Here is a 25,125-nt window from a genome sequence, read left to right as displayed (position 1 = left end):
CGCGAGGCACGAGGCGAACGCGACAGAGCAGGAAAGGCTTCTCTGCCCTCCGCCCTCTCCTCGCGAGGAGCCCCACGGATGAGGGCAGGCAACCCGGCCGACCTACATCTTCTGCGTCGCCGACGGCTCGCAGGGCGTGCGCTGGCTCGCGAAGCGCGCCTTGGTGTGAACGAACCGGCCGCAGCCACTGCGGTGAAGCCAGCCACCGCCGGGCGAAACCGAAACCACGAGCACTTTATATTTTTACCTTTTCTCCCCTGTACGAAAACCGCGCCGCGCACGTACGTACGTACACGCGCCGCACGCTCAAACCACGCACACGCCTCCCGCTCCCGTTGCTCCCTCCTGTCTCTGTTCTCTTTCTCTCTGTGTGTATGTGTGTAAGCGGAGGGCGGTTTGCTCTCTGATGTTCCACAGAGTCAGCAAGCAAACGCCGGCGATTTGTCGCGGTGAAACCGTTAGACACCTCCTCTGTGCCGCTCCTTTTGTTAAGAACTTTGTTTTTACGTCGCTCCTTCTCGTGTAGTTCCACGTGATATTGTTATTTATTTATTTTCGCTCGCTCCGCTTTCTCGCTCGGGATTCGGTGTCGGTTCTTCTCTCGCTTCGAGGCGCGCCTTTGTTGACGCTATTGGGGGTATACACCTCCGTAGGATTGTAGCGTGAACGCGCGCGCGAAAACACGCAACGGACCAACCACACGCCGTGACCCCCCGCCCCACCTCACCGAGGTTCACGTGGTTTGAGCTGAGCGAGCATTAGGATGTGGCACACAGCGACACCGTATATGTGCCGTGTCGAACGAAATACGCTTTCCTGGATGGGCGAAAAGCGAGAAAGTTGGGATTGGTTGTAGACGACGGAGTGCGAACACTCTCCCCCCTGCCTCATCATACCTCATCAAACTATATGAATTGATAAATAATCTTCTCAAATGCGTTCGGTTCACGTAGTACACCACCCAATATTCTTAAGTGCTAAGTCAAGTGTCATATCTCGGAAGATTCTTTTTCTTAGAAAATGAATTATAAAAGAACTCCCTTGCTTTGTTATGCTAGTGGAAAAAAATTGCATACATCAGCAATGATCTCAAGTTTTGTAATTCATTACTGAATGAACAAAAATAATAAACATTTTTTTTCATAATTAGGTTCGTTTGATGACTTTTCCGCTAATGTTCAGAAGACCGCCGTCATCGAGAGGCGTCGAGGAATTGAGAAAATAAAGAAGTAACTTGATGTCGATATGTGCAATAACGGAAGTCACGTGCATTGACGTGCTTCATTGCCAGCAAGCAGCCTAAGAGAAAACGATAAGAAACACGTGATATGCGACAAGTTGTATGTAAAGTGCTCTGAATGGTTTTGTGCCTAAAATTTGTCTTCTCGCCCTTGATGTCGGGAAAAAAAAAACACTTCTCGCTAGACGCGCGGCGACGGCACCCTATACGTTGGGCTCGCCCGCTACGTCGCCCACAACAGGCTTGGTGTCGTGCAGGAAGGCCAACGCTGCGCGCGCGCGCGTTCTCTTTCTCTCTCTCTCTCTGTCTTGTTTCAGCGCTGGCCGACGGCCACCGCGAAGCATCTGCCTGTGGCTCGGCGTGCCCGGCCGGGCCCCAGCGATGTAGTAGTAGTAGTAGTAGTAGCAGCAGCAGCAGCAGCGAGTGGCGGGCGTCGGGAACGAGAGAGTTTTCGATAAACGAGCTTGCCCTAAATCTGAAGGGACGACGCGGCCGCCTCTCCGCCGTGGAGCATACACGCAGCATCCCCTTCCAGCAGAGCAGAGTCGGAGGAGAAGGAGGCGAGTTTTCTTTTTTTAGCCGCCCCAGCAGCATCTTTCACGAGTTTATTTTTTTGGCTTCTCTCGTGCTTTGTACTTTGTTTTACCGTCACCCCCCCTCCCTCCCTTCCCCTTCTGTGCCTCGGGGTGCCGTAGCTACGCGGCAGCAGAGAAATTCGCCTTCCCTGGCGTTCTCCCCCGGTATGAAACGGGCGCGTATCGTCCTATTTCGGCGCAGAACAAGAGAGCTTGCAACCACCGCTCATCGCTCCTCCGTGCTCAGCTCTCACCGTTGTCGTGTGCTCCTCGGCTCACTACGCGACTGTCCCAAACCACGCTGTGTCAGCGCTGTGTACGGTTCTCCCATCCCAGAGGCGCCAGCGCTTGCCCGCACAGCCGTAGTCACACAGCGACCACGACGACGCTGACGTACCTGCGCAGCATACTGCCAGCCGACTATCTGGTCTAACTTCGGGAGAATAAAAAAAGACACTCAACTCTGCTACAGCACCGTGAGTTGGAGAAACTACCCTGCGGGACTTGTACGGACGCCGCCATAGAAAGAGTCGATCGTCTTCAGACTTCATCGTGACTGTGTTTGCCTTGACTGGTACCGTTCCCACGAGTACTAGTCCTCGTTCCGCTTAATCCATCACGCAAGCGACGTCGGACTTCGAATCAACATGAAAGTAAGTGATTGCTTTTTTTCGTCGTTTAGCTTGTGTGTCACTATCGCTGTGTCCCTTGGCTAAGGTTCAATACGATTGAGAAAACAGGTGACACAATTAGATTCGGCACAAGAGTGCGCGGAGAATCATGTATGGCACTCTACTGTTATTCCTAGTCACTGAAAAATGTTTCCATGGCGTCTGCACCTCCTCTTGGCGTTCAAGATGGGAACATTTTTCACTGGCCTTCCTTTCACGATGAGTCTCTCACACTTTATTTAGCGACGACGCAATGTCTGGCATGTCCACCAAAACTTTAGCCTTTCGTGCTTGTAGCTGACGCAGATTAAAAAATGCTATAATAAAGAGTTGACGCCCATACAGAGCGACTAGACATGTTGCCTAGCTTGAAAGAAAAAGTGTTTGAGGGCTGCTATGAGAAAGAACGGCTGTTTATATTCGTACGAGGCTTCAAACAAATCTTGATACTGAGCTATATGCGCAATGTCACTGGAGGTTATTACAAAATTTATTGACACCACTTCATTTCAGATTAGACGCTACGATTTTTGAAGAATGACCTAGTCCTAATACACCTACGTACATAGGCCTAAACCTTTAGACTTTCCAAATGATGCCACACTCCCGTTAGAGTTGTTTCTCACGGCTTAGTTACGAAAATAAAAAAAGAAAGAAAAATACATGTGCGAACACAACTTGCTAACACGTATGAGCCATCAGTAATTTTTCTCAAAGTTGAGTCGTTGTATCATGGCTCAATACAGTAGTCTTGAAGGGCCCGTGTATTTTTCAAGCAGTATTCTTCTAATCTTTCAACTTAGCTATCCACGGCCATCCATCGCTGGTGCACTTGGTCATGTATTTAAGACACAATCTTCAAGTGAAGGTCCTAGCTTTCTGAATAACGGTATCATGAGTGTTAACACTGAAGAAACCATACGAAGTATGCTCAAACCTTCCTTCTGGCTGTCGTTTCGCTTGTGAGAAACCGCCAACGAAAGCGAACGCACGTGCACCGACAGCTATCTTGTGGATAGGTGTGTTGCTTTCGCTCGAACGCTAGCATTTCTTTTTCTGTTACTTCGTCAGAAAAACGAATTAAGAACCTCTGCAAACACAATATTTATCAGGCACGCCTTAGGTTACTGCTGTTGTGAAGTTAGTACCTGTTCCAGTGTATCTGTACCAATGCAGTAAACGTGCGCGCACGAGGGTGATATACCATCGCCAGACGCTGGTGTGGCCTCAGAGCTGCTCATAACTATCTGCGAAGGACTTCATTGCTTAAGTGCTTGCCGTCGTTCTCCACCAGACAGACTTCTCATTAAAAAGCCTTCATACGATATGAACGCTGCCCTTGAGAATAATTAATCGTTTCTTAGCTACGTAAACCTACTCACACAGGTTCCTTCAAGCAGTCGCTCTAAGATGCCTCAAGGTATGCTTCACCAAGTGAAATTTCTGCTGTCGATACAGTATGTCCCTAATCGTAAGTTTTTCCTCCGAGCGTAAGAAGCAATGTTCAGTTCAATTCAGCGCAGCCACTGAAAGTGGATTTTTAGTTGCACGTAGTGATCGCGGTAAGCAGTTTTACTGCAAGTCAGCGTTTGCTGCACGACTTTTAGGCAAGCCACATTTGTATCTACTGATCCCCTGTTTAGTGAACACAATCCCTTAAGGCACTCATCGGCGTTCTTCGATGCTCGTTATCGTGGTCAGCAAAATGTTACCCGACTGTCACGCTTAGCAGCTTGAGGCAGCCCAACTATGCGGTGAGCTACAGGAGTTTCATCAAATGAGGCGCGCAATTACAAAGAAAAAAGCAAGAACTTTCCCTTCGCAGGGAATAGTTGTCATCACCCGCTTGCTTTCACCAACAAAATTTCTCTCTCACTCTTAGTCGGCACCTGCCCTAACAAAAAGCCCTAACGTGAGAACTGCTTTAGAAATACGAGCCTGGTGTTTGTATTAAAGGGACATGCGTACGCTACAGCAGTTGCTCTCCATTACCGATGCCGCGAGTGCTCACCACGGATGGTAGCGATCAGCATGCTAAGGAGGCGATCGGCGCAGTGGCAGTCAATTGCCGTTGCTTCTCTTACCGGGACGTTAACGGCAACGGAACGCTACAGAGCGTGTGAATGCTTCAAACGGGGGGTGGGGCGGTGGGGTACAAGAAGCGTCGCCGGTGCGAGGGAACTACGAGCTGCGTGTGTGATCGAGCACAAATCTATACGGAGGAGAGGGAGATAACGTGTCAAAAAGCGTAATAGGGTGCCGAGCCAACAAGAAAAAAAAAAAAAAAGGAGTGAATTGGGTGTCCCAGAGATTTCAACAAACGCCCCTTTCAGCGACAAGAACACAAGCAAACAGACAAATCTCAGACGTAAGAGGAGGGCGAGGGGAGAGGCGCTAATCGGGGCCGGGAATCCTGAGAGCGTGCGGAGGAGCTGCACGCGCCGCGGCGCCAGGCGGTCTGCTCCGCGGGCGAGGCAGCATCGCAATCAGGAGCATCGGCACGCCGAGTGCCCCGAAGGTTAGTTGCGTCGGCAAGCTATGCGGGCCGCCCGAAAAAAAATCGCGCCTTCCCTCCGCCGGACCAACGACCTCAAAGGAGCTCAATGGCATTCGTCGTTCCCCCCTTCTTCCCGCCACCATGCACGTATAGCCAGCTGTGGCGTGCATGCTGCAGAGAAAAGAGCCGGGTACCTAGGGGCACCCTTGGCTCCCGTTATGCGAACGCCGCGTCTTGCGATAGCCGCGCATCATGAGAGCCACCCCCTCTCGCTTGCCCGGTGCGCGGGCAAAGGAACGACGCGATTGAAATGCCGCGCATCGCTGGTGCACGACACTCGGGACGCGTGAGACCGCCGCTTGAGACTTCTGCGCGCATTTAAGATGAACGCACAGATCATCACAACTAGCCCTGTCATACACTAGGAATCACAGTGTTTCGCACTGCGTTGTTAGCGCCGCACGAGGAGCAGCCACGAAAAACGTCAGCGACCGATATCAGGTGCACCAGGCTACTGCTTCCGACGTATATATCACTCGTATGTCTCCCAACCTTTAGATACGTAGATTGTTGCAGTCAAGAGAAAAGGATCGCAGTGCAGACAGGGGTAGAGATCATTCTGAAGGTTTCGTGAGAGCACTCGCTTGCAACCATCGTCTCTGAAAGGGAAACACTTTTTTCCCCTTTCGTAACTCTTTCTCCACGCAGATGTAGAGGAAGGGTTATAAACTCCATTGCCATAAGCATCACTTTGCACTCATGCGTAATTCAGGGTGGAAGAAGGCAGATGCAAGAAGAAAAGGGAGAGAAGGAAGCGTCTTCGACTTTTATCTTCTTCAAGGCAAGGTCAAGTGTGCGGACGTTCATTTCGCAAGGCGACTAATAGCTTCCATGCGGTCGCGTGTAATATTCTCTCTGCGTGTTTTGTATGTTAGCATCCACACTGCATAAACACACAGGCGGTTTCGCTACGATGCGCCTTTTCTTACGGAACAGCGCCACTAGAATTCAACAATTTCTATTAATCGATTCTCTTTATTTTCTTGAACGAAGCACGGGAAACTTAAGGGCTTGTTTTTTCTTTCTTCTTTTTTTGACACAACCTCAATGAGAACCAACAGACAATCAAGCCAACGAAAGTATAGGGAACTTTATTTGTAGTAATTGTGATACAAGTGTGAATAAATTAAAGTGGGTAAAAAGACAACTTGCCGCCAGCAGGGACCGAACCGGCAACCTTTGAATAACGCATCCGATGCTCTACCAACTGAGCTACGGCGGTCGTCCTCCCGCCTACTTTATCATGTATTTATGTGCATTTAAACCTACGAGTGTTAGCGCCACTCGTAACCATGACTGCGAGTGTGGAACTCTTTTTTTGCCTGCTGGCTTCACGTAGCAGGTGATCTTGTTGACGAGATTTCAGCGGACCTATAATTCCTTGCATATATACTTGAAGGCGTCAAGTCTGCCAGAACGAGACCCTCGCTATGAATGAAGGAAAAAAGATGACTCTTAAGCGCTCATTTTTTTTCCCTTGTCAGACACAAACTCTCTCGCAATTTATAGCTCCAGACTGGCTTATCCTGACAATAATGCATGCAAGGCGCCAGTCGGACTGTTGAAGAAGGGCAAGAGTAAGAGCTTTAGAACAGAATCGTTGAAATATTTGAGAAGTCCAGTTCCAACTTTTTCAGATGTAACGCAAGTTAACTACATCCGCGACGTCGTTGGCTTGTGTTGCAGCTTAAAAAGCCTTAAAGCAGCTTTCATACCTACGAGATCCGTAGCTCTATGCCCGCTAGAGATTGCCCCCCCCCCCTTTTTTTTCTGCGAAGGTGAGAGTGCAACAGTGCTGTATATTCGAGCCATAGTTACGTTTATTCTGTCGGATCGGTATATATGTTGCGGTGGGCATCCTCGTAAACAAAGGTTTCTGGTCTCACGACGAAAGTTTAAAGACATAATAGAACGCAGAAATTTCGCCTCCGTCTTGCACTTCACCAAGGTGCTCCTAACATTCGTTCGTGACATTGTGTTCCTCGTGGTCAAAGTTTACTAAGGCTGTGTGGTTCATGGATATTTCGCATGCTTGTCACTTCGCATCCCTATTAGCCGCAGTGTAGCTCGCCAAGGCATGCCGTCAGGAAATCCTCTCCAGCGTCCACTAGCTCATGTCTTCTTCTCTCAACAAAGCGCTATACGCTGTTTGTTTTGGTCTATTTTATGACAGAGCTCAAAAGCCTCCGAGCACGTTGCATGCGCCGCTGACTGCAGTGGCTGCAGTTGTGCCTCGTCACCTGTGCCAGAGAATGCATGCGGTGTCCGCACGTCGTCACTAAGTGCAGCACGTGCTCAGAACGGGGGTTGTCGAGGGGTGGGGTAGTGGTGGGTGGGGGGATGGGACGAGCTCGCGGGCGGCGGTCACTCCGTGCTGCAAGGCCCCCTCGGGCGGAGGAGTGTCCCGATTTCGCGGTCCGCCGCCGACGCCTTTATTTATTTATGTACTTTTGATTTTATTGCTTCTTGAGCGGTCCGAGAGACGCCCCGGGGCGGCCGCTTAACGTGAAGAAGATGGAGGCGAGTAGCGCCCGTCGCAGTCTAAACGCGCGGGCAACGCTCGCTGCCGGTGAGACCGCACGGCGGCAGCCCCGGAGAACTGGAGATGGGCTGCTAGCAGGAGAAGCCCACTCAGCGCGCGCGTTCGCCTCGCCGACACGCATCGGCGATCTCTCAAAAGAGTCGGCGCCCACCGCGTGCTGCCTCGCACGTATTATACAGCGGCGCCCGCCCGTGCGACCCTATAGTATAACGTATGACGGCGGGTTCCAACGGCCGTGAGACTGCATGCGAGCGCACGGCAGTACATTGCAGCTGCAGCCCCTCGTTTATAGTAATGGGCGCTCCCGAACCGCATTCTTCTAAAGCACCGTGGCGGCTGCTATTTGAGATTGAGAACATGCGTTTTTTTCGAAACCAAGGCGAAACGAGCTGGCTGCGAGCTTCGAATTGAGAATCGCTCGACGGGCGCTCGACGACTGTTGGCGCATGAATTTGCGCACGTGCGCGCGTGTACGACGGAGCAGGGGCGGAGTGGCCGTAACCATACGTCGGTCATTGCGCTTCACCCCGATAACGTGCTAACCTATGCGCTAAGGCACACGTGCCTCGTATAATTAGGCTCTGGCACGTTAGGTGTGAGAGTAGGTGGAATAAACGCGGGTGCATCGCTGTAACGCGCATCTAATCAAATTTGCATGGAGACGGCTGCGCGCTGGAGCGAACATTACGGTGGTAATGATGACGCGGCCCTCCTGAGGCGTGCAGATGCTGTAGCCGATTCGGCCCGGGTGGTCTAGGACATGACCGACAGCACCCATGCAACACTGCGTCGGGTTGCTTCAAGTGCGTGTCCTGAAAGGCGCATGTCATGCGTGCTATATATGTTGTCACAGCATTATCCAACTGCTACAAGCGAAAATATGTGTATTATTCTGCGTGCAATTCTAAACGTGAAGAAAGAGTGTCGTCTAGGGCATGTGGACAGTCCTCAACACATGCCTTAACGCACTCACTCTCACGTGAGTCACTATACTTCGAAAGAAGGTCCTCAATTTTCGCTATTCAATGTTAACGAGCAGTGAGACCAAATAAGGGATGATAATTCAGCAGATTGAAAGCCCAAGCAAAACCGTTTGCATTTCTATGCTAGGTTTCGATCTTTTGCCTGTAAACCGCGAAGCGACACATGGCATTGCAACAAACAATACTCCGACAACCTAGACAGCACCCAAACGTGCCTCCTGCAACGGATGCTTGTGGGACACCGTAATCGCAATAAAAATTGGCTCGTTTCGGAATTATGAGAAATGCGCAACGGGTGATGATAGGTGCGGTGTTGCGAGATGACTTCTAAAATCCCACAAGCATCTTCACGTTAACAGCTGAGACAAGGCGAAGTCTTGTCCCATATTATGCTAGAAACGTTCCCAACGTATATCGCCTTATCCACGTTGCCAGGGGTCATTGGCCCGCTGAGAGGGATACCAAGCGGCGGCAAGAAAAGGCGCAATGACCATTTCCTGTCATTTCGCTTCCACTTCTTAGGCTCCCTCCTCGCAGAGACACGAATGTATGGCCTAATACCTCATCTATGTTAGGCACGCGGCTTGTTTCAGGCTATACAGCAGAAGAGTGAAGGCAACTTTGCTTCGTGGCGTCTCATGCGCAGAGCAACGCGCGTCAGCGGCCGACCGTGTCTTCGGGATGCGCTCGTTCCCATCCGAGTGTTTCGGAGGCGCACTCGGGTAGACACCCTTTCCAGGCCAATATTACGCATGGCTGCAGCGCCGTTCGCTCGCATGGAACAGCAAACAATGGCCGCTCGAGAGGGAAGGCCCATTTATTGTGCACACCACGCCTGCGCACAGAGCATGCATGAATTCATTAGCCGCTCATTTTCCAATTATAGAACAAAGGTCGGCTTCTGTAATCTACAAAGGAGATTGCTTGTTAAGTCGTTTCCTGGACATACTGAAAGAGAACGTAATGCAACCTTAGGCCTTACGGCAGCGTACTGTTGTGCTCATGTTAGGAATGTCTTCAGAAGTGTGTAGCCTCTTGGACGTTGCCATCATTTCCAGTTCAGTTAAAGATACGGCAGAAGAAAGAGATCTGAATATTCTGATCACTTTTTTTCTGTGTCTAGACGAATATGCTCATAAAGCACATAGCCTCTCCTCGACTTCATCGCCATTCTGTACATTGTATCGCAGGAAAAGTATCGGTAGCTGCCTTATACGACATTAAATTAGTCAGCTGTTTCTTACCCCTCGGAGTCGTACACTTCTACACTAATGGTGCTCAAGCTATAGTCGTATTAGAAAGAGGAAACGTACGTGCCCCCATCCAAGTCCTTTCACGCCTCTTAAGTTTTTATTACGATGCACATGTGGTGAGGAACGTTGCTTGAAAGTGTCTTGGTGAAAAGTTTCACTGGGTGAATAGTTGCGCAAAAGCCTAATAGAGTTTCGGTTTCTTAGATCTTACGAATGAACGAGTCCTTGCTATGAAGTCGGGTTTCGCTATACTTTTGTGCACTATTCTTTGGATAGGTTCTGAATTTGAATTTGAAGTTTGCTTCCCCACATAAGTACACTGACATAAATGAGCGGCGAGGATGGCAGGATAAAAGCTGCACAACGGAGGCTTGTCTGGTCCTACCTTTCCGTGAACAAGCAGCAACATGAAAAAGTATTCGATACACCAGGCCCGTAGCCGGGGGGAAGGGGTCTAGCCCCCCCCCCTCCCCCGAAATTTTGGTGAAGTAGGTGCTTTTACCAAAGATAAATAAAGAAAATAGGCGTTTTTCTAAAATAGTCAAGGTTTTCAGCAAGTGCCCCCCCCCCCCCCCCCCCGACCGAAAAATATTCCTGGCTACGGGCCTGCGATACACATACTCGTGGCAAGATAAAAGAAAGAAAGGAATCATACAGCAAGAACGGAAATGTCGCAACTTTGAAACGGCAAAGAAATACTTTACAAGTTTATACATTCCAAAAATATTTGCAGCCATGTGTTTTTACGCACCGAATGCATGCTTCCGTCCATAGTTCCTATTTATTTCGTACTTAGTGTTTGTATTCGAACAGGTATAAAAAGCCACGTGTTCTCGTTTAGGGTGGACCATGCTGTACATCGCCATCAGAGTTAAGCCGCGCAGGGGTCGTGTCTTGTTTCGTCCCCGCGTCATTACAGGAGCGCGGCATTTCACCCAAGGGAAACCGCCTCGAGGTTCCCTCAACACCGTCGAGATCATCAGAGGCGCATGCCATTGGCCAGTGCGCGAACGGCAAGCCTTTTTTCGCCTCCGCGCCTAACAAGCGCCGTGAAAGGCGTTTGTGCGCAACGCAACGCCCGTTCTCGTTGCTCTCTCAGAAGCGCTCGCATTCGAAAGAGCAAAAGTGACCGGGCCGCGCGTGCCGGGCGACAGTGCGGCAATTACGCAATTTGGCGGGCCGTTATACGCAACAATGCGGAAAGTGTACATAAAAGGAAAGCCGCCAGGGCCGATCTCGGAGACACCCCGGCGAAGCCCGCGCGCGCCACCCGTGACCGCATTCCGAGCACGCGGGGCGCGTACGGTGCCGACGATAGCGAGCGTGCGAAGCAGGCGATCTCTGGAAGGTCAGCGCGGGAGGAGCGCACGGAGCGCCCGACGCTCGACGGTGCGCCTCGATCGGGCACGAGAGGGGCTCCGAGGGTTTCTTTCTTTCACTTATCCCCTCGGGCACCGGCGTCAGGGCGGTATGGCCCTACTCCAAACGGTATATGGTGAATAGGGAAGAAGCACCGAACTCTGTCCTTTTATACCTCTCCATTTTTCTTTATTTCTTGTCGCTGCTTTCGCTTTGTAGCAGGGGCCGTCAAGTCTTGCTGCAGGTATAGAGCTGTCCGTATACAGAAAGAATATATATCTCTTTGTTTTGTTTTATTTCTTCAAAGAAAAAGGAAAAACGGTAACCGCGCGCAGTGGAAATTCGAGAACGAACGAGGGACTGTAGAGATAAAGCCGCCACCGCCTCCGGGGCTATACAGATCATCTCTATACAGGGGCTCTTTGAGAAAGCAGGTTTGTCTCGGGTGGCCCCCCTCTTTTATCTATTTTTCGTCCGCCGTCTCATCCTTTCGTTCGTAACCCCTATTCTATATACTGGAGCAGTCTTATTTCTTCGAGCAGGTTAGGTTACCCAGAAGCTAAAAGGGCCCGAATTACAGGGCGTACGCGCTCGGCATTGGCCGTGTTGTGCGGGGAAGCATCGGAGTGTATTATCGCCCCCTGCCATCTTTTTGCGTCTCGGTGAGAGAGACTGCTAGAGAGAAAACGTGTCATTTGGAGCGCTCTCAAGCGCTCTGTGCATAGGACGATACCGAATGATCAGAAAGCAGGGGACCCGAGCGGCTCATACGAAATACAAAAAAAAAAACAACAGTAGAGTTATCGTATTCGTGCTGGGCACTGTAAAATGTCTGCACAGTAGTATGGTTAGATAAAATTACCCTTTATTTTCTTCAAACGCCTCCGTCGTCTCAGATTAGCTGCCCTTTGGACGCGGAGATTTGTGTGGCTACATTTCGCTCTTCAGCCTTACAAGGCAAAGCTATATTGCTGTTTCATGTGGGTTTTGTGCAACGACAGGTTGGTTGAGTTATAGCACAACAAAAAAAAAAATTCCCAGCGGCCTGATTTCGCACTCTTTCGGGAGGTATGCTTACACATAACCCATTTCAGGAAAAAAAAAAGAACAAGCCGTATTTGTGATGCCTTTAACTTGTTTTCTTTCTTTTTTTTTTTTTAGCTGGATAGAAGAGTGGTGCGGTGTTCTTACAAGATATTTCAGTCATAATACCGGAATGAAACAGAATCTAAGATAAAAGAATTCTGGCTAGGTTATACTGGTATAGTTCGTTACGGACAAGAATTGAAGTGCAGCATTACCGCTCCCACTTGAATTCTTGCCCTAAAGTGACATATCGAGTATAGTAATAGTCATAGGCGTGCGCAGGGTTCCCCATCAGGGGGAGGCGAAGGTTCATCGCAGCGCCCCCCCACCCTACTAAGTCAATGTATGGGGCAGATTTTGCCCCCCCCCCCCTTTAGGTGACTAGAAGGGTCAATGTACGGGGCAGATTTTACGCCCCCCCCCCCCCCCCCTCTTAGGTGATTAGGGGGGGGCACGCAGGAACAAGGCACCAAACACATTAACAGGAAACAAGGCACCAAGGAAACGCTGGTCGCGTTAAACGTCGCCAGGCTCCGCCGTTAAACATATACATAGAGTTGCAGTCATTCTATAAGTAGCGCCAGGGCACAGAAGCTGCCAGCCGTGTTTTGTTTAAGTAGCGCTGCCTCAACTATGCCGTATTGGCCCGCGTATAAGGCTACGGTGGCCGAATGCGTAACACACTTCTGAAAACATCTGTTCCCTAATGTACAGGGGTGGTCAAAAGTTCCCAGGCCACGCTGCCATAGACATACATGGGATAGTGGCCTGGGAACTTTTGACGGACCCTGCACGCGGGGAATACTTGCCATTGTATCGCTCCCGCAGTATCACCATATGTAGCTGTATTGCAGAAGCAGCTAAGAGCAATGCACCTATGATTTATTACGCTATCAGTTAACGCAGTCGGCGTTGATCGCATTTTGCTGATCCGCAGCACTCTGAAAGTATACCGCTTCATATTCGCATATAGTAGAACAATAGTACCGGTTTCTTTATGCAATCGGTTCTGAGGCGTTCCGACCAGGGCACCTAATATGTGCCGCTATTTTGTATAGCGATGCTTTTTTGCTGCTCTTCCTTTCGTACATTTCGCACCTCGTCGCTGGCCAGAGCGACACCCGCTTATATCATCAATGGCGTGTGGATCTTAATAGTGGTGTGCTCAAGCGAGGAATTTCCTATCATATATATATATATATATATATATATATATATATATATATATATATATATATATATATATATATATATATATATTGTTTAATAATTAGTAGACGCTCCTCGCTAAAACTCTTTGCTTGATGTGGAGGAGACTGGAGAAAATGTTTTCGTATTGAGAGAAGAAATCCAAGTTTATTTTTATTGACATAAATCTCCGTCGGGGATTTTCGAGGTGTGAACAAGGTTAAAGATTAATAATAACACTAATACGCGAGGTTTAACGTACCGAAACCACAACATGATTATGAAGCACGCATAGTAAAGGTCTCGGAAAATTTCCACCATCTGGTGTTCTTTAACGTGCACTGATACCGCACATTACAAGGGCCTCGAGCATTTCGCCTCCATCGAATGCAACCGCCGCGGCAGGGGCCGAACCCGCAACATTCGGGTCAGCGGCTTTCTACGAATAATAAAACGGTCGTGATAAGCATCTTCGAGTTGCTTGGACACTACATGGATTAGTAAGTAGTATTTTTATTTAATTTATTGTGGCAATCGATTATTTTGGAACACGAATGACTTGATGCTGAGACAGGCTCACGTAGCTTAATCTTCATTCCCGGCAACTCCTTTACAAAACTGCATGCCATAACGTTTGCTAGGAGGCAGAGAACACCGAGAACGGGTGTTTCTAGCTAACATGGAGCACTACCAAATGAATCGAGCAGACAATTAGGCCAGGGAAAGCATAGATGACGTTGATTGTTGTTTTCTATGCTTGCCCTGGCTAAGCGCCTACAGAAGAGATGTGGGATGTGTGGTGCGTATGGCTAGTGCCGCTATCGAAAAGTGGCGCTTGTGACCAATAATGCATATTTTGGGTCATCAAATGAATTTACGAGAGCGCACTAGGATTAAGCTACTTATAAACCAAGCCACTATGCGCCTGAATTTTCTCATCAGCTATTGTTAATCAATGTTTGATATAAACTACAATATACGTATAATCTTTGGTGCAAGTAGGCGAAATAAAAAGAACTCGCTACCAAATCTGGTTAACTATGCGCTTATAAGTATTGAAAACTTTCTAGGCCTCCAGTTTAAGTTTCATGGGTATGCTTTCATCAGCGACAACATAATAATTGTTGGGGTTTTACGTCTGAAAACCATGATATGATTATGAGAGATATGATATGATTATGGAGGACTCTGGGAATTTCGACCACCTGGGGTTCTTTAAGGCGTATCTAAATATGAGCACACAGACCTCTAGCATTTTGCCTCCATCAAAAATGCGGCCGCCGCGGCCGGGATTCGATCCCGTGACCTTCGGGTCAGCAGTCAAGCCCCATAACCACTAAACCGCTGCGGCGGGTACAGCGACAACATGCCAATCAAGGAGCTGGCAGTGCCAATCATTCGCGAGACACGTATTTTGTTGGTATAATAATTATAAGCACATTCTAGGTGCGTTCGCACTCTGGGCGCCGTTGCAGCTGCCGCAGCCATCGCGCTGCCACAGTGCTGACGCGTATGCGCGACACGCGCTTAGACAATATGATGACCTACAGAAGGGGGAGATGCGCATACATTTGCACACCATCCGACGAGTCTGCGCAACGCTAGACTTTGTCATTGTTCTCAGCGCAATTGGCGGCGAGGTTGCCAATCCTTTTTAGCGCAGAAATGTGCAGCTACTGTGCATAGCTGGTTTGACAAGGAGAGTAAGACATTTTAGAACTGGAGTTGCCAGATGTGCTCACATTTTCCGTGAAACAGGAACTCTGCGCTTAAATGCTTGTGTGAACATGAACGGCCGCTGCTGGACATCGAAAGGAAGTGATAACACATTTGGTAATGCAAACGTTTGGTAATCTATTTGCTGCTAATTCCATTCGGAGTACTTCGAATTTGCCAGATGCCATCCCACGCTTCTACTTACACGAACCCCGAACAACAAGCTATGCATTCATATTCACCTTGTCAATAAGCTAAGCATTGTTGAACGTTACGAAATAATACAGTTACAGCGGTGACAAGCACTGAGGGTGAATAAAAAAAATTGGGGCAGCTATGCACTAGTCGTGTGAAGACTGAGCGAGCAGCGGAGCTGGTAGCGTTGCCTTCCTGTTTTCCCTCCTCCTCACCATCACTTCCCTTTCCCACCCCCTGCTGTACTATACTACACATGCCTATGCTTGCTCTCTCCTTCTTCAATATTTTCTTTTTTGTGTGTGTGTCTGTTTCTTCATGTCTCTTTCTCTCTCTGCCTATTTCTTTCTCTGTCGTTCCATCTTTTTTGCCCTGGCTTCTCTTTCTTTCGTGGCACATCGTATGTACGGCTAGGGTAAACACGAGCAAGCATTCTGTAAAATTTATTAGTTATTGATCAATTATTCACTGGCTATCGATTGATTACCATAACGCATCGGTCTTGCATTTTTTTTTTGGGGGGGGGGGGAGGGGTCAAGCTAAGCTCATCTAAGCATTTTCTATAATGTATTGGTTACTGATCGATTACCGATTAACTATTGATTGGTTATCGATTGGTTATAGCAAGGTGTCGGTCATGCATTTGGCTCAGGCTAAGGTCATCCAAGCATTTTCTAGAATTTACTGATTATTGATGGACTATCATTTACCTATTGATTGGTTATGGATTCACTATCATAGGCTTTGGCCATGTATTTGGGCCTTGCTAAGCACATCCAAGCATTTTCTAGAATTTATTGGTTATTGGTCGATTACCTATTAGCTATTTATTGGCTATCACAAGGCTTTGGCCCTGTATTTGGGCCCTGCTAAGCACATCCAAGCATTTTCTAGAATTTATTGGTTATTGGTCGATTATCGATTAGCTATTTATCGGCTATCAGTTGGCTATCACTAGGCTTTGGCCACGTATTTGGGCCCTGCTAAGCACATGCAAGCATTTTCTAGAATTTATTGGTTAGTGGTCGATTATCGATTAGCGATTGATTGGTTATCGATTGGCTACCACTAGGCATCGCTGGCCATGCTAGTAGCTGCTTGGCACGTGTCCGCTTTCAGTGGCGCATAGCCGCCGAACTTTTGCGAACGTCGGACGCAGAACGAAAAGCTTAAACAGCTCCGCTATTAATATTAATACTAATCATAAGGCCTGCATAACAATTGTGCCGGTAGATTGTTTCGTTTTGAACGCAATTGAAGTTCCATAAAAACATTCTGAATCAATTAGGATAAATGAATTGTCAAGTGCTCAGTGACATCTCCGCAAGCCCTACAGCAATATTTGAATATATACGATATAGATAAAGCGACTAGCTGACGCAGCAGGTTTCCATAAAAAATTTACGATTGGCTGAATCGTTCGTCAGTCCATTGCTTTCATGTTGCTGCGCAACGTGACATATATGTTTGCCATAGACGCCGTAATTGTGTTATTAGAGTTGATGTTAGTCACATTTTATATAGTTATAAGTATATTAAAATAGCGTTTGGGCATTCCAACTCCCACCGAAATGTCGCCATTGTAGCCAAAAACTGAAATAATGAAATTGTGTTCTGCTGAGAAGCGCACTGAGCCACTGAATCTTTCCAAACATACTTGTTGCGCTTCTTGCGGACAACTAGTCTCAGAGACAGATTTTAAGTAGTGACGTTTATCGCATTATTGTTCTTTTTTTTCTCATTCTTTTTTTGTAACATCACTTTTCTATCATCTTTCATTCCCCCTTCCCCAGCACAGGGTAGCCAGCCGGTCTGACAACTGGATAACCTCCCTGTCGTTCCGTTTTACAGCTAAGGCTGTTATGAGATCATTTTAACGGCCGTTTTTGGCGCCGTAGTTGTCCGCCGCCGCCGGTGTCCGTAACCACTATCGCGCGAAATAAGAAAAACAACGAAATAAGAAAAAATTTCCAGGATGGAACGGAGTTCGAACCTGCGCCTTCTGCGTGGGAGCCCAGTGTCCTACCTCAAAGCCACGCCGGTGCTTGAAACTGCCTTGCAAAAAGACTCTATACAGGCTTCGTGTCCGGAAGGAACCACACTACTCTATGTAATATAGCGTGATAGAAGAGTGAAATAACAAACAGGTGTCACACGACGCGAATTCTGTAACCAGGCCTCACACAATGCGAATTGCGCGACGAGTAGGTTGTTGAATGCTTCCAACCCATCACAAAGGGCTCTGCCATAAATCTTCATCGTCATCAGGCACCACATCAACAAAGTGCGCATAATGCCTTACATGTTTTTAGCGGGTACCCCGGCTCTCCGTTGAATGACAAAAAATGGCATAGTGGCTGCTTCCCTACTTCACAGAAATTGTGATGATTTATAACGTAGTGGGTTCCTCGCAAGTGCACTAGTATTGGTTGCCAAGGAAGTCCATAAGCCCATGATCCATTTCCTCAGGGTCTCAATAAAGTTCTCTCCCCCCCCCCCTCTCTTTTTCTCACGTCAGCGTATGGTATAGTGCATGGTGGGAGAGTGAAATAGCGACCGAGTGTCACACAATGCGAATTACGTAGCTGGTGAGCCGTTTAAAGCTTCCAACCCATTACAATGGGCTGAGCCACAATTCTTCATTGTCATCAGTCGTCACATCAACAAAGTGCACATAATGCCTCACAGATGTGTAGCTGGTACCTCGCTTCTGCGCAGAATGACGAATAATGGCGTTGTAGGTGCTTCCAAACTTCACAAATATTGTGATTTATGGCGTAGTGGGTACCTTGCTTGTGTACTTGTATTGGTAGCCCCAAGAGAGTTTAGAACGGGCTCTAGAAATCCCGCTCTCCCAGCTTTCGCTGTGACTGTTGGTTGGTTGGTTGGTTCCTTACACTGCAAACGCAAACTAGCCGAATTGGGCGTTTTAAGGGCTACAATCCCCCTTAATACTACCTCCATCTGGACAGTACTACCTTAGGGTGTAATGAGGTGGGTGCAATAAAGTTCTGCGTCCTCAATTTTACTTCGTTAAGAAAATATGTGGAAGAAAGGAGGTAAATTCACTATCTGGCGCCATTCGTCGAATGGAGTTAGAGGAACAAAAAACTCCCATCTCATTTCCTCTGGCATGTTTTCTCTTTTTTTTTTCCGAAGCTTTCCATAATGCCTTCAGTGACTGGCGGGCATGCATGCAGCTGTGCGGGGGAAAGAAGTAAAAGAAAGAGGCGGCATGCTTCAGCACACCTAAAAATCCCTTGCACAGATAGCCCAGAGAAAGAGATATACGAGACCCTCCGAACGGCTGGAGAGGAAGCGAGCAGCCCTTTGGCCTTGGCGGCTGCAGCCTACTCGGCCCGCCCCCGCCAGGTCAAAAGCAAGCCAGACGAGGCGCTACCGAAGTGAAATGGGACAAAGCTTCGCGCCGCATGCGCGCGCCGAAGAAAAAAAAACAAAAAAAGAAAGAAACGTGAGGAGGGAGTCGTTCCCGCGGCGGCGCGATCGTCGTAGCTAGGCAAAGCCGGCTAGGCCTTGTCAACACCACTTCTCAAGTGATCAGCTGTGTCGGTCGTGTGTGCGCGTTTTGTGCCTGCAGCCTCACTGTGTTCTCGCCGCTGGATGTGATATGCGTGGTTTGACGACAGTGCGACATGCTGTGCTGCGAGTGGGATAATCGCGACGGCCTCTCGACTCAAGCGAGCGTCCGCTGTGCATTACCAAGCAGATGATGGGCACCCTGCGTGCTCGGCACATTCAGGAACAAAAATGGTAAGTAATACTGATGTTCTCTCTCTTTGCGAGCCCTTATCGTCGCTTATGCACCTGTAGATGACCTTCTGCACGTTGCGTCGCTTGAAAAGTGCAATGAAAAGCAAAAAAAAAAAAAAGAAAGAAGAGAAAATCGGCATGTCAAGCTTGCGAAATGCCCGCACCCATGAGCGTGGCATGTAACCCATGCCGTTCATTACACGCATGTCATTCATTGTTTCCATGTTACCAGCTGTCATTTATGTACGTCATACCAGGCACGTAGGCAAGGGGGGGGCCCGGGGGGCCCGGGCCCCCCCCGAAATTTTTCCATCCCTCTATATTCCCAGGCAACTTTTTTTTGTTTTTGCCATGGAAAGATTGTCTTTCGAACAAATAGGCCCTGGGCCCCCCCCCCGAAAAAAAATCCTGGCTACGTGCCTGCGTCATACACCACGTCACGCTATGCCAATCTTGGTATGATATCAAGTTAGAGAACCGGACGCGAGTGCACCAGGCTCCATGCCGTAAATGACATACATGTCGTTATTTTCATGTTAATATATGTCATTTATGTTCGTCGCACAATCACGTCACGCTATATCAATTTAGGTGTATGTCAAGCTAGCGAACCGCCGCGAGCGCACCATGAGCGTGGCGTGTGTACATGACATGCATGTCATTATTTTCATTATGCCAGCTGTAATTTATGTTGGACGTGCAGTCACATAGCACAATACCAATTTTGGTGTATATGGAGCATGCGAAACGGCCACTAGCGCCCCCGAGACCATGTTGTCAAAATAACGCCATACATGACAAGCGTGTCATGATTTGCAAGTTAGAAACTGTCGTTTATGTGCGTCATACACTCTTGTGACGCCATACCTATTTTGGTAAATATCAAGTTAACGAAACAGTCGCAAGAGAACCAAGAGAGTGACGTGTAAATCATGTCGTTAATGAAATGCATATCATGATTTTCAAGTTAAGACCCATCATTCATGTTCTTCATGCAGTCCTGTCATGCCACACGAATTTTGGCATACATCCCATTAACGAAACACTCACACGAGCTATGAGTCGTAGGCGGCTAGATAGATAGGTAGATAGATCCGTTCAGAGTCGTAGAAGTGTTTAACAAATGCTTCGCATTAATTCGTTAAACTCGGATAGCAATGATGTGTGATGCATGTTTTGGAACTTCTGTGAATATCACTCATGCTTCATACGACCAGTCAATCGACCCAGGAGTGCGGCCTGGTAAAGTTGTTTGCACGATATAATTTTCTTGCCTGCGATAAAGCATGAATGAGGCATGATGCTTTCAGGGAATATACATTAGAGCAAAAGGCCACGGTTATCACATTTTCACATGATGGAATGTGCATAAAGGACAACTTTGTTTTCGATTTATTCTTTTCTCCAACTTCATTTGTTTGTTTTAATCCTTCGTCATCGTGTCAATTTGCGCACATTGACATGTGACAAGACCGTGCGCTCTCATTTTGCAGCATCTACCTTGGATGCAGTCAACTACCCTGGACATCTTTCTCCCGCCATGCAACTGTGAGAACCCACCGAAGCACAGATTGTCAGGAAGTGAAAGACTTTTCGGCAACAATTTTGCATTGCGCACTCTGCCCGTCGCCTGAAATAGCATATTAAGGTACATAAGCGCTGTACCTTCATACATATGCATCAAGGAACAGTGAAATAGCATATCAGGGTACATTAACATCATTAGCTTGGATTCATTTAGCTAGAACGAATAAATCATGTTAAAGCTATACAATGACGGCCATATCATGTGACAGACATCTGCTAAGTGCAGTGTGTATTGTGAAGCACATGCATTTTATGGTATTGAATGAATGGATAAATGTTTATTCCAGCAAAATACAGGAAATGGGCCTCAAGTGAAAAGCGACAATGGTAGTTTGAGAAGTGCACAAGGCCCAGTAGAGCAAAAATAGAGACAGAGCAGCAGAAACGTGTGCACGTTCAAAGGCAAAACATATACGCATACAAAAAGAAAACAGGAAAGACAAAGCAGAAGAAACGTGCACATTCAAAGGCAAAACACGTATGCCATCTGCAAAGTGACAAAATCAAAAAGGGTAAACATTTACGCTAGTGAAACAATGAAAATCAGAAAACAGTGAAAACAGAGAAGAAGGAACGGCCATTCAACGGCATGGAAGGAATGCAACTTCATTGGTCACGTATCAACAGTGGAATGTGCCAAGGTTACATGTGTATATTCTTAGCCATTAGGAGATGTGCAAGGCTAATTTAATCGCATTGATATAAGTCAGCTGTTGAGTCTGTTGAACCAGATTGTTGAATCATCTTGTTTATTCCATCTCGTTAATTTGCTGTTTTGCATTATGTTGCCATAGTTTTCAAGGTCAATACATAGTATCATGACTGTTGAGACAATCTGACAAGGTGAAAGCGCTGTTATTGTGCCCAGGCCTTAGTTTATCCTCACTAGAAGTGCGCTGTTTATTTTTGCCATGGTTCAGTGCCAAGTTGCCCAATCTTCACTCCTAAACAGAGTAGGTGCGGTTAATCAAGACCTTGCTAACATTCACAACCCTTTTAAAGTGTACTTATAGTGATAACTTTACTGACATCAAAAACTACCCACATAATGGTAAACATGGCAAGAGTACGCTTCTGGTGGTGTGAAACGCTCACAAGGAAGTACTTAGCAGCATCTCAATTTTGTATTCATTTCGTGTTTGACAAAATGTCTGCAATAAGGATAGTCAAGTGCGAATCTTCGGTAAGACATTCATTTTATGTATACAGAAATCTTAGTGGACTTCTTTTTTGTGTAATTTTCAGGAATACACTTCTGGCAAAGCAGCAAGTGTTGCTTGCCCACCAGTCTGTGTTCATGTCAAGTGTATTGTGGCCATGAGTGTCGGCAGGATTTGTCTTGGGGTGCAAGGCGGCGTAACGTGTCGGCCTGGTGAGCAGGAGAGCATTGGTGTAGCTTGGGTGGGGTCAAGTGCTGGTGTGTCTTGATGGCGGCAGGTGCCCTTTGTGCAAATCCCTGCCGACACCCATGATTGTGGGAACACCCTGATGTGCCTCACTTTACACTATGTCGAACAGCTCGTACATCTTACCACATTTAGGCCAACACTGGTATTGATGCAGAGTGTTATGCGCAATACTGCGTGCAACCTTTCTGATATCGTGTGCATTTGAAAATTTCGCATTGTTTAAAAAGACGCTGAGTGGACCCAGTGTTATTCAGCAAACATAAGTCTTAACAGGGGCAGTTGGGCGAGTTGGTGTATATTCATAGTTAAAAAGGGGGGTGCAAAAAAATCACAGCACAGAGAAATGAAGGGGACAGGATAACGCGCTACTAGCAACTGAAGTTTAATCGAAACCACAGAAAGATGTAAACACACAGTACGAAAAAATTACAAAACTAAACAATCACACATCCATAGAGGAATGAAGGGGGCAGACAGGACAGTACGCTACTAGTAACTGAAGTGTAATCAAAACCACAGAAAGATATAAACACGCATGACTAAAAAAGCGAAGCACATGTTCAACTTCAGTTGTTAGTGTGTCGTTCCGTCCCCTTTGTTGCTATGTGTTCTGATTTCGTTTTCACGTTTTCCTTACCCATGAACTGAACTTCTGACTGTTTCACAGTCTCTATATATGTGTGGTCAATTTTTATTCATCCTCATGGCATATCAAGTCCTAGGACCCGGTGTGCAAAGCGACCAGTCACTACAGGAATTTTTTTATTTAGTGCCTGTGATTGCCTAATTGCAAGTTGACGTTGCAGCCATGGTGCTTGGATTATTTTCAATGTGGTAATTATGCGTAAGCCATCAAGTGAGGAATTAAGGATGAACTTTTGAGTTACAGATGGCACTAGCTGGCATAAAAACATAGAAGCATGGCTGTACTTGTTATGCATATTAGAAGTATTGGTACACTGCAGTCATGTGATTATGCCGACAAGTTCCCAAGCACACTTCCAGAAATTTACGATGGCTTCCAGGTATCTGTGAGTAAATATGTACAGCAACATATGGAGGCAACCTTGTAATTTTGTGGGCATTGCTGAATGCTTTTATGCACCTTGGTAAGTGGACCTACAGTCAACACCACAGGTCTATTTTGGGCTTTTTTGTAGGAAACTCAACTCCAAAATCATCTGCGACATGTTTTGATGCCATAGGGCAAACTAATGCAATAAAAAACTGTACAACTGCCTGTCTACACGGTTTCATATTTCCCAAAAGTGATGCTAGCCTTATTGTACTAATTAGTTGCCTTCGTGTGTAGGCTGACACCAAGTTCCTTGGGTAGCTTATTTTTTTGGATTATACTTACATACTGGCACGGTGAAGTGCACACGTTAGTGCGCATCATGATGAGATTTTACACCCTACTTTCGTATTGCTTTACTGCTGTGAATTATGTATAGTGCTTAGGCTGTACTGTATATGTTGTTCCACGTGTTCAATTTTGGGAGTAGGTTCTGTGCACGACGATGGAAATATATACCTATATCCTTACATTGACACGAGAACTGCTGCTGTTTTGATTCCAATAAAATGTTGCAACCACTGGTTCTTGTATCAGTTGAAGTATGACTACTTGTCGTGCGTGCAAATTGAAGAAATGAATTTGTGCTTGCAAAACAAATTGCTGAAACACTGCCTGCTCAATGTAACTGCTTGTGTTTTATTACCAAACACATTGAACAGATGATTCACAGATTATGACACGTTGTAGAAGATAGGCAATAGAAAGACAGAAAGTCATCACTGTGTTCTAACGTAGATTGGGTGATCTCTTATCAATAGTAGCATAATTGAAGGTTGCTGTTGTATAAATAAAGTTTAACGTAGTGTGCAGGTGGACGAGGGAGTGCACATATGATAGTTTTTCCAGTTTTCTGCATATTTGCTACAGTCCTCGTGTTTCTGTGTTACGATTGTAAAATTCTGAATTGCAAACAAGCCAACCTCTCTGCTGCTGTGGTGAAGTCATTCAACTGAACCATATTTTCTCAAGAACAGCTGTTCCATTGAGGAAGAGGGTAATGTTTTTTTTAATGGGTACTGCATCATCTGTCTGAGGGGAGGGCCAAGTACACATGGAGAGAAGTGCAAGTACATTAACTTTTTTGTTTTGTGGGAGACCTGTCACTCGTAAACTGGGGAGGTTCACCTTGACCTTGGGGCACGCGTTAGGCATTCGCTTTAACGCGGTGGCGTGATGCTTACCAATAAAAGCAAACAAATACTGAATATGTGTTATAGAGAATCGCTGAATGCCGTGCTAAAGCGTGCATTGCGAATAAGCGCTAATTGCGGAAATAGATAAGCGTTCAGCTGCTCAGAAGGTGCTGCTCGCGGCTGTACGCGTGCATTCAACGCACTTTATGTAGGCGCGTTACAATGTCCTTGTAACTCTGGATTTTTCTGCGTGTGTAATTTTCATATGCGAACGCAGGCGGTCCGCGCTAAAGGGTGCATTGCGAATAAGCGCCAATTGCGGAAACAGATTTTTGTTCAGCTGCTCAGAGCGCGCTGCTGCCCCTGCGTGCAGCTCGCGGCAGTACACGCGCATTAAATGCACTTAATGTAGGCGCGTTACAGTGTTCTTTAAGTCGGGCATCTGCGTGTGTAGCTTTCATATGAGAACGCAGGCGGTCTTCGAACCGCTCATAAGACGCTGCCGCATCTGGACGCGCACAGTTCGTGGCTGCAGAAATAACTAAAATTGCTCCACAGCATACGCTCATGGAATGCACATACGTTCACTCATCTGAAGATACCTTTGTCACGCTGGTATTCACGAATTTAGCGCGAGCAGAGAGGGCACACGTTTATAATTTTTCTAGCGGCACGACACGGTGAACCGGAGAATTCGGAGCCGAGGGTGTTTACGTCGATCGGCTCGGCCTGCATGACGCCCCACAAATTATGTATTGACCTTCCGCAAGAGCAAACACACG

General features: G+C 47.2%; 1 protein-coding gene across 1 annotated transcript in view; it reads left to right on the top strand.

Moving 5' to 3' along the window:
* The first annotated feature begins 2,260 nt into the window (after nt 1–2,260).
* LOC119386402 (uncharacterized) overlaps nt 2,261–25,125 on the top strand; it is a 31,960-nt gene continuing 9,095 nt past the window's right edge. Inside the window, exon 1 of the mRNA XM_037653718.2 lies at nt 2,261–2,468. Within this exon, the coding sequence (XP_037509646.1) occupies nt 2,463–2,468 (6 nt within the window). The 5' untranslated portion in view covers nt 2,261–2,462. The remainder of the gene's footprint in view (nt 2,469–25,125) is intronic.

This window comes from Rhipicephalus sanguineus, chromosome 1 (genome assembly GCF_013339695.2).
Source record: "Rhipicephalus sanguineus isolate Rsan-2018 chromosome 1, BIME_Rsan_1.4, whole genome shotgun sequence".
NCBI lineage: Eukaryota > Metazoa > Arthropoda > Arachnida > Ixodida > Ixodidae > Rhipicephalus > Rhipicephalus sanguineus.
Note: the sequence above shows the minus strand (reverse complement) of the source record. Positions and strands in the feature narration are given on the sequence as shown.